The 10,509-nt window shown below is 47.3% G+C and overlaps 1 protein-coding gene across 1 annotated transcript; it reads left to right on the top strand.

Moving 5' to 3' along the window:
- Window positions 1–416: 416 nt before the first annotated feature.
- Window positions 417–2,771, top strand: camk2n1b (calcium/calmodulin-dependent protein kinase II inhibitor 1b). Its single transcript, XM_041206636.1, has 2 exons — window positions 417–1,031; window positions 1,606–2,771. Exons 1-2 carry the CDS (start codon window positions 728–730, stop codon window positions 1,674–1,676), a joined length of 375 nt encoding a protein of 124 aa, XP_041062570.1. The 5' UTR covers window positions 417–727; the 3' UTR covers window positions 1,677–2,771.
- The last annotated feature ends 7,738 nt before the right edge of the window (window positions 2,772–10,509 follow it).

Raw genomic sequence — 10,509 nt, forward strand, 5'->3', positions numbered from 1 at the left:
AGGTACATTGCTCAGTCTATTAAAGCTGGGGCACACCTCAGCCTGTCAATCCTACAGTGACCTTTGGCCCTGATTAACTTCGACTGAGTTAGCGAGTCGGTGCGGGGAGGGATCCCCATCCTCCGGTGGGGGTGGGGGTGAGACAGCGAAAGAGGCAGAAATATATACAGAATGAGGTAAAGAGAGAGAGAGACACACACACACACACAGAGAAAGATGCAAAGTCAAAGTGAAACGGGGAGAGATCCAGAGAGAGAGAGAGAGAGAGTGAAACAGGGTGAGTGAAAGAGAGGGAACAGTGAGACAGGGAAACAACAGACACATCGGTAAGGCAGAGAAACACACACACAAAGAGACAGAGAGATCCACACATAGAGAGAGGGAGACAGACAGATCCGGAGATACAGAAAGAGAGGTTCAGAGGGGAAGAGAGAGACCCAGAGGGAGCTGAACCCCAGTCTTCCGCCCGGACTGACGCGGTCACCATTGGCAGGGGAACATACTCCGGCACAGTGACGTGCGAGTGAGATTTCACTCCTCTCCTCTCTCTTTTCTCTATCTCTCTCTCTCTCTCTCTGTTTGCATTTCACCTCCAGCAGCTGTGCTTCGGCGCCACCGACACTGAGGCAGGAAAACAAAAGATTTAACCCAAGAAATTGGTCGGGAAGCAAGCAAGAAGGGGGGAAATCAGCATTGAGGCAGCGGCTGATTGGCAAAGTGCAATTGAATGAAGACATTGAGCCGCAGTCAGAGTGAGCTCATCCCAAAGCCGCGGCTCCCGCTGCTGCTCCCGCTCCTGCTGCTGCTTCTCTCTGCCTCAGCTCCTTGTTTACACTTGGATCGCCGAGGGGAACACGCCGCCATGTCGGAGGTCCTGCCTTACAATGAGGAAAAGATTGCGCACTATGGTCACGGAGATGAAGTGGGGCAAATCTCCTTCACCTGCCGCCTCCAGGACACCAATAACTTTTTCGGATCGGGGCAGAACAAGCGGCCCCCCAAACTGGGGCAGATCGGGAGAAGCAAACGGGGTAAGTGGCTGCTCCATACCTGTAGCGTGAACAGGAATAAACCTTCCAGAGCTCGTCCCAAAATCTGGCCACTTGAAGCATTTTTAATGCTCCAGATTTTTTGGCCGATCCGTGGGGATTAATTTGTCATTTTTCCAGCGCAGATATTCCAATAATGCAACAATCTGATTATTTTTCACCCAATAATTTCCAGCTTTTTGTGGGGGGGGGGGGTAAATGTTTATGGTTTTTGAAGGGGGTGCAGGATCAATTCAAATGTATCGCGACCGATTGGGAGGAGATGGGGAAGCAGGGATTTGCCCTGCACCTTCTGCGGATCTTGCTCTGGTCCCCTTTCTACACTCATTGTGTGTGTGTGTGTGTGTGTGTGAACTCTTATACTCAAATTCTAAATCCTCCACCATCGCCTTCATTTTGTCGCCTGTACATTTATTGAAATGACCAGATCCCGACCAGGTTTGATTTTATATTGATGTCTGTTCACACACAGCCTTGGCTGTTCGGGCAGTCACTAACAACATGAGATTTTTTTTTTAAAAGAGACATGAATTGTTCTTTTTTTTCCGCGTTGCAGTTGTTATCGAAGATGACAGAATTGATGACGTACTGAAAAATATGACAGAGAAGTCCTCTCCGGGTGTTTAAAACAATCCGAAAGATACTGTGTCCAATCAACAACAACAAAGACATTTAAACAAGTCCCACCTTTTCGTTGAGGAGAAAAGCAGGAGCACTTTGAGACGCAGAACTAACCTTTACTTATAAAAGCTGTGATCCACGATGCTTAAAATCAAACTATTGTATCTGGCGCTTGGAGGCAGGATGTGAGGGCAGCTGCGAAGGGAAACGGAATAATGTTGGTACAAGAGTGAACCTTTCAATGTCATGTGCAAGGATTGATTGCTCATGAACTCTAAGTCCGAGTGAAATTGTCTAAAACCGATGCCTGTAGTAACAGGCTAACAAGAGCCAATGTGTGCAGACCAGCACTGGAGCGAGAGAATGCTGTAGCAAGCACATAAATGTCTATCAATCAAATCTTTGTATTGTATTGCTAGCGGCTACCTTGTTATGAGTGGAGCACCTTGTTTACATTATCTTGCAAATACTGTAATCCTGTGCACCTTGGATGTAAAATATTATTTTTATTCTCCTTTATTGCAGTGTTGGAGAATGTTTAAGACAAAAACATATTTTATAGGAATGGAGAAATATTGTTTCTTTTTTGATTTAAAACTTCTGTGCAGCTTGATTTTATTTCTCGTTGCGATATAATGCGGCCTGCTGAACTTAAAGTGAAATATTTTCTATATTAGGATTTATAAACAACAGTGTATCCTTCAGTACGATCCATATAATATGTTTTGTTATCGTGGCAGTAATCGACTTACTATATTGTATGAGACATCATCACGACAGTGCCAAATATCTCGAGAATGCCAAGAAGGCTACCAGTATCTCTGTGCTCTCTGTGAATGTATAAAGTAACGCTACTTGGCTGCCATGTTTCATGTTAAAGGACTTATTTACTTTTCTTATTGGTGAAGTTATTGCTCTGCATGAAAATATGTAAACTGCCTCATGTGAGGACATCTAAAATCATTGCAGATCTTGTTTGCAACTCTGAATGACAGACCTCAATTTTTTTTCTTAATTGAATATATAAAAATATAAATATCTGTTGTACCTCTCTCCTCTACAGGGCTATTTCCGCAAAGTATTAATAAAAGGTCAAATCTTTCTACCGTCTCTTTCTCTCTGTGTCTATTCGCAGAACCTTGCTGGGATATGGACTGCTCCTGGCAGTTAATGTACATTTTCAATAATACTATCGGATTGTCCAATAAGTGTCTGGTCGTTTCATGCTGTGTGGTGTTGGACACGGTGCAACTGATCCCTTAGGGGACACAGATCATTATTTCAGGAACACTAGAGAAATTCACTTCAGTTGTCCGAAGGAACTGTAGAATAAGAGAGCATAGTGCTAAAACATCATAAAAAAATCATTAAAAACATAAAACATTGTGCTAAAACACCAGTTCAATCGGGTAGCAGTTAAAACATCAGGCACATTACATCTTGGCACAAAAACAATAAGGTTATGAAATATAATAAATTGTTCAAAGTAGCGTAGGCAGGTTTCCAGTCTCGGTTACAGATTTATAATAATATTGGTACAGTGAGTGTTCCAAACCAGGCGAGAAACTGTTGTCATTCGATTTTCTTGCCAAAACAATTCATTAGAGAGAAACTCGTGGGCTTTAAATGGCCCGCATTTAAACAATCTTTCCTTTAATCTCCACTGGCACCTTTATACCTTGTAAATAATATAATCCTTTGGGGTTGTTCCTGATTCTGAGATTGGTGTTGATGACCCCTGTCATTATCCTTCATCATCAGCCCATTAGTTAGATTCTGTGAAGTGTGAATAAGATTAAATGGTTGTGTGGGTGGTAAAGTGAGACTAGTTTAAATATGCATGTTTAGCTGTGAATCTGTGTGTGTGTCTACCCCCTGCTTGTGTCAGAGTGGCGAATGTGTCACGAAATCTAAAAGGTGTCTTTCTCACATTATCTTTAGCACGTTTTCAAAAGCAGTGTATACTGGAAACTTCACAATCTGTCAATTCCCTATTTGTCCTGCTGGTGAAGTTAACCTTGAATTTCCATCAATAACACGAAAACCCCTGACTCAGACCCGCTGCTTTCAGCTACCAGAAGGTTGGGATCACGTGAAGTTTGAGGTGAAGTTAAGGAACTCCTTGTTTAGAGACGGATATTTGGGTATTAACAGATTAAGGAACCTTCTAAAGCACGGGTCTGGGACCAATTCAGTGCAGGTTTATTTTGTCCGATTTGCCTTACAGCCTTTAGTCTGAAAGATTGGAAGGGCTGCGGCCGTTTGGCATTTGCTGAATCTACAGCCATCCGCCTGGGATGTGCTCTGTCTACTTAAGCAGAATGTTAATGTTCTTACTGCTTAATTATGTTTAATATGGGAGCCCGGAACACATTGTGAATAATTCCAGGTGTGAGAGGATACCTCAATTAGCCCTTTAGAAAAAGGTTAACAGAAATGCTCAGAATTGTCCAATTCTTAGATGTGATTTGCAAAACGGTAAAAACCAAAAGAGATGAAGACTGAGAGATGGAAGTCGCTCAAGAAAGGGATTCCCCCTAAGACTTCAGAGGAGTTCGACGGAGAAATTTGGAATCTTAATTCGCTCTCGCTGTTTCTACCATGAGTTTTTGAATGGAGGGGTTGAGAGTTGAGCTAATCTATTATTATTATTCATATTCTTTCACTATCTAGAGCTCGTGGTTCTACATTGTGTGGCAGCTGGATATCAACTGGGAGCGAACGTTATAATGAGCGTAATAACGTTATATTAAATAATGAATTAGCAACAGTTATTTTTATTTCACACTAGTAATGCCATCACATTATCGGTTCCAATTTGTCAATTTCTACACAATCTCCAGGATTTTCGCTCATGTTACCATCGATGGGGAAGTGATTCCGAGAGAAATGTTCTTAGACAGCAGGATTTACTGGGATACTAACCCCTAAACATCCAAAAAGGAGCAAAATGCAGCGTTAATGTTATGTTTTATTGATAAGCATTTGCTACATGCTTTTTAAAAAATAATTTTGATTGGAATACGGACATCCCTGACCAAGCCTCATGGATTGTCCGAGTGGAATGACCCCTGAACACGCCTTTCTGGGAATGGTTGCAGTCCCTCGTACTGAAGCCGCTCGGGTGAAGGTGTAAAGGGAGTTCCAGCTGCTCTGGGTGAAGACCATTTAACAATGGGGCTGTTTATATCAGACAGACTATTCCAGAGCGATGAGATTTGACATTTTTCGATATTCAGACTGTACTGATAAATACATGCCAAAGATTGACATCTTCTATTTGCTTCATAGAACAAACTTTATTGATAGGGAATAAAATTGAATTAAGTCAACACAGATGAGAATAGCTCAGTCAACCTGTGAGATTATTGGTGCCACATTTACTCGGGTCAATTGCAATCTTCGGGAATAGAAAACAACAACATGGGAATTAGGAGTAGGCCACTCGGCCCCTCGAGCCTGCTCCACCATTCACTAAGATCATGGCTGATCTGATTGTAACCACAACTCCACATCCCCACCTACCTTGATAACCTTTGACTCCCTTCTTAGTCAAGAATCTTTCTATCTCTCTCTCTCAAAAAGATTCACTGACCCGGCCTCCACCTGTTTTGGAGGAAAGTTCCAAAGATTCACGACCTCCTGAGAGAGAAAAATTCTCCTTATTTGCACTTAAATTGAGACCCTTTATTTTTAACACAAAAAATGCTGGAAAAACTCAGCAGGTCTGACAGCATCTGTGGAGAGAGAGAGACAGAGTTAACGTTTAGAGTTGTGAAGAAGAGTCATCTACTCGAAACATTAACTTTGCCTCTCTCTCCACAGACGCTGTCAGACCTGCTGACTTTTTCCAGCAATTTTTGTTTTTGTTTCAGATTTCCAGCATCCACAGTATTTTGCCTCCCCCCCCTCCCATTATTGTTAACCTGTGTCCCCCTAGTTCCAGCCCTTCCCACAAGGGTAAAAACCTCTCAGCATCCACCCTACCTGGTCCCCTCAAGATCTTAGATGGTTTTTTCACCCACGGGATGTGGGAGTCCCTGACTGGGGCATCATTTACTGTCCATTCCTAATTGCCCCTTGAGAAGGCACTGTTCATTCTTCTAACCTCCGGCGGGTGGGATCTAGTCTGTTCATACTTTCCTCATAAGATAAGCACAGTGACACCATCCCCTCCTCCAACCCCATCCCCATCCCCTCCCCCAATCCCATCCCCTCCCCAATCCCCATCCCTTCCCCCAATCCCCATCCCCATCCCATCCCCATCCCCTCCCCCAACCCCATCCCCTCCCCCAAGCCCATCCCCTCCCCCAATCCCCATCCCCATCCCCTCCCCCAACCCCATCCCCTCCCCCAACCCCTTCCCCATCCCCTCGCCCAACCCCATCCCCTCCCCAACCCCATCCCCTCCCCCAAACCCATCCCCTCCCCCAATCCCCATCCCCATCCCCTTCCCCATCCCCATCCCCTCCCCCAACCCCATCCCCTCCCCAATCCCCATTCCTTCCCCCAATCCCCATCCCCATCCCCTCGCCCAACCCCATCCCCTCCCCAATCCCCATCCCTTCCCCCAATCCCCATCCCCATCCCCTCCCCAACCCCATCCCCTCCCCCAATCCCCATCCCCATCCCCTCCCCCAACCCCATCCCCTCCCCAATCCCCATCCCTTCCCCCAATCCCCATCCCCATCCCCTCGCCCAACCCCATCCCCTCCCCAATCCCCATCCCTTCCCCCAATCCCCATCCCCATCCCCTCCCCAACCCCATCCCCTCCCCCAATCCCCATCCCCATCCCCTCCCCCAATCCCATCCCCTCCCTAATCCCCATCCCTTCCCCCAATCCCCATCCCCATCCCCTCGCCCAACCCCATCCCCTCCCCAACCCCATCCCCTCCCCCAACCCCATCCCCATCCCCTCCCCCAACCCCATCCCCTCCCCAACCCCAACCCCATCCCCTCCCCAATCCCCATCCCTTCCCCCAATCCCCATCCCCATCCCCTCCCCCAATCCCATCCCCTCCCTAATCCCCATCCCTTCCCCCAATCCCCATCCCCTCCCCCAATCCCATCCCCTCCCTAATCCCCATCCCTTCCCCCAATCCCCATCCCCCTCCCCCAATCCCATCCCCTCCCTAATCCCCATCCCTTCCCCCAATCCCCATCCCCTCCCCAACCCCATCCCCTCCCCAATCCCCATCCCTTCCCCCAATCCCCATCCCCATCCCTCCCCCAATCCCATCCCCTCCCTAATCCCCATCCCTTCCCCCAATCCCCATCCCCTCCCCAATCCCATCCCCTCCCTAATCCCCATCCCTTCCCCCAATCCCCATCCCCTCCCCAACCCCATCCCCTCCCCCAATCCCCATCCCCTCCCCCAATCCCCATCCCCTCCCCAATCCCATCCCCTCCCCAATCCCATCCCCTCCCTAATCCCCATCCCCTCCCTCAATCCCCATCCCCTCCCCCAATCCCCATCCCCTCCCCCAACCCCATCCCCTCCCCCAATCCCCATCCCCCTCCCCCTCCCCCATCCCACCATCCCCTCCCGCATCTCCAACCCCAATCCCCCATCGCTCACCCCCTCCCCGCCAGAACCAAGGAATTTGGTGTAATCAGAGTTTAAAATTGATGTAAAAGTATGAAACCTGAAATGAACAGAAAGTTCTGGAAAGACTCAGCGGGTCTGGCAGCCCCTGTGGAGGAGAGAGAGGGGGGGTGGGGATGTTTCAGACCAATGACCTGGATTTACAGATCGGATCTGTCAGCGATTCGCCACCATCACTATCGTCATAAAGGTTTTCCCCAAATTTCCTCCGACCCCGACTGTTGTTGGATGTAGACCAGATGTGACTGATTCCTGGGTCAGTACAGATGAGCTCAGTGGTGTACACATGTTTTGTTATGTCACAAGTAATGTCGGATGTTGTCACGTTAACAATCCAGCAACTCCCCAATCATTGCTAATCAAACCAACACCAAGTGCGGGAACCGGGAGCTCAAACACGGAGCATGGCAAAATCTCCATCAGCTCTGCAAAAAGTCGCAGTTACTATTCGTGCCCCCTCCCCTCCCGTCAAACCTCCTACTCTCAGAGTCTGAGGGATTGGCTGCATTTGCTGTTTTGCCCAAAGTGAAAGGATTGAATTTGAAGCAAATATTTCAGGCGAATTCCCTTCGGGGATTTGGGGGGGGGGGGTGGCGGTGCGGGGGGAGGTGGGGGGTGCGGAAGTTAGATTCGCATCGGCCTGGACACTGGGAACCGCAAACCCCCCCCCCCACCCCACCCCCCACCCCATTGCGGTCGGTACAGGAGACTCCGCGACCCTCGACAGATGGTGACAGAGCCGCAGTCACCAGTGGTAGAAATGTTTGACTGACATATTGTAAAAATGTGGACAGTCACTCGGATGAAATAAGATAAGAATGTTTGTGTAAAACCCGCAGCTCGAATGAGCAGCGGAAAGGCTGTGACCGCTGGGGAGGTGAAAATAGGACGGGTTTCAGTGAACAACTGAAAGACAAATATTTGCACAAACGGCAGTTAATGCAGATCCTTTGAGGATAATATTCATGTGTGTTTATTAGGGGAATTCTGTGGCCAGGGAAATGTTGAGTTTCCAATATATTTAACTTTTACTTGATAACCTTTGATAAGGCTGCAGGTATAATGTGATTGACAATATGTGCAGTGCGGTGCATAGCCGGGGAGTGGAATTATACTGCTGACTGTGCATTAATACAGGTTGAAAACAGAAGTTATTTGGTCGCGTACGCTTAAATGCACAGGGAGAGCATCACTAAGTGGTCCTATTGAGAGGGTGCAGATGGGAGCATTCCTTTCTGCCCGGGTTAGGGTTAGGTTTAGGGTTAGGGGCTCATGCACAGAATCGTTTGAGTGCAGAAGGAAGCCAACTGCACCGGCTCTCCGAATGAGCAATTCACTTGTCCCATTCTCCCACCTTCTCCCTTTTCTGAAAACTGTCGAATTCCCTTTTGAATGTTTCAATTGAACCTGCCTCCACCACACTCTCAGGCAGCGCATTCCAGACCCTAACCACTTGCTGCATGAAAAAAATTCACCTCATATCACTTTTGCTTTTTTTTTTACCAATTACTGTAAATCTGTGACCTCATTCTCAACCCTTTCACCAGCTGGGACAGTTTCTCCCTAGCTACTCTGTCCAGACCCATCATGATTTTGAAAACTTCTATCAAGGTTTCTCTCAGCCTTCTCTTTGAGCAAAACAATCCCAACCATATATCTTCATAACTGACGTTCCTCATCCCCGAAACCATTCTCCTGAATCCTTTCTGCACTCTCTCCAGTGCCTTCACATCCTCCCTAAAGTGCAGCGCCCAGAACTGGATTCAATATTCCGGCTGAGGCTGAACTAGACACTTAGACAAGTTCAACATAACCTCCCTGCTCTTGTATCCTATGCCCCTATTGATAAAGCCTGGGATACTATATGCTTTTTTAACTGCTCCCTCAACTTGTCCTGACACCTGGGATGATCTCTGTACATATACACCCAGGTCTCTCTGCTCCTGCTTTAGAGTTGTACCCTTTATTTTATATCTTCCCCCCATATTCTTCCTAAGTGAATCATCTCACATTTCTCTGCATTGAACCTCATCCACCATCTGTCCACCCATTCCACCAGCTGGCCAATGTCCTTTTGAAGTCCTACACTGCCTTCCTCATAGATCACAATGCTTATAATAAGCACATTGGCCAAGTACATGGACCAATTGGGTCAAATGACTTCTTTCTGTTCTGCAAATTCAATGCAATGCAATTCTCATAATGCTCAAAATGATTTCCTTAAAGATTCTTTTTTTATTCATTCTTGGAATGTGGCTGTCACTGTCAAGGCCAGTATATTATCCACCCCTAATTACCCTTGAGAAGGTGGTGGTGAGCTGCCTTCTTGAGCCGCTGCAGTCCCTGTGGTGTAGATACACCCACAGTGCTGTTAGGGAGGGAGTTCCAGGATTTTGACCCAGTGACAGTGAAGGAACGGTGATATATTTCCAAGTCAGGATGGTGAGTGACTTGGAGGGGAACTTGCAGGTGGTGGTGTTCCCATGTGTCTGCTGCCCTTGTCCTTCTAGATGGTAGTGGTTGTGGGTTTGGAAGGTGCTGTCTAAGGAGCCTTGGTGAATTCCTGAAGTACATCCTGTAGATGGTACACACTGCTGCTACTGTGCGTCAGTGGTGGAGGGAGTGAATGTTGGTGGATGTGGTGCCAATCAAGCAGGCTGCTTTGTCCTGGATGGTGTTGAACTTCTTGAGTGTTGTTGGAATTGGACTCATCCAGGCAAGTGGAGAAAACATAAGAAATAGGAGCAGGATTAGTTCCAGGAGACTCTGTTCCTCTATTCAATATGACCATGGCTGATCTTCAGCTTTAACTCCACTTTCTCACCCACTCCCTATATCCCCTAATTCCCTGAGAGACCAAAATCTCAGCCTGTCTCACCCAGAGTACACTCTGTGCCTTTGCCACCTTTAGTTCTCAGCATGGAGGAGCACTAATTCATCAACAGACAGAGGGCAGTCCATGGTCATCGGCAGGAGGTTTCCCTGCTCATGTTTGACCTGATGCCATGACACTTCATGGGGTCTGGATTCAATGTTGAGGACTCCCAGGACAACTCCCTCCTAGCTGTATGCCACTGTGCCAGCACCTCTGTTTCCTCTGTCCTGCTAGTGGGACAGGATATACCCAACAATGGTGATGGAGAAGTCTGGAACATTGGCTGGACACTATGATTCACTGACAATGACTATGTCAGGCTAAAAGCAAAATGCTGCGGATGCTGGAAACCTGAAAC

This window comes from Carcharodon carcharias, chromosome 15 (genome assembly GCF_017639515.1).
Source record: "Carcharodon carcharias isolate sCarCar2 chromosome 15, sCarCar2.pri, whole genome shotgun sequence".
NCBI lineage: Eukaryota > Metazoa > Chordata > Chondrichthyes > Lamniformes > Lamnidae > Carcharodon > Carcharodon carcharias.

Excerpts from the sequence above, each read along its gene's own strand:
- camk2n1b (XM_041206636.1), top strand. The coding sequence starts at position 728 with ATGAAGACATTGAGCCGCAGTCAGAGTGAGCTCATCCCAAAGCCGCGG. Across the intron at positions 1,032-1,605 it reads GATCGGGAGAAGCAAACGGG|TTGTTATCGAAGATGACAGA; the intron begins GTAAGTGGCTGC and ends TCCGCGTTGCAG.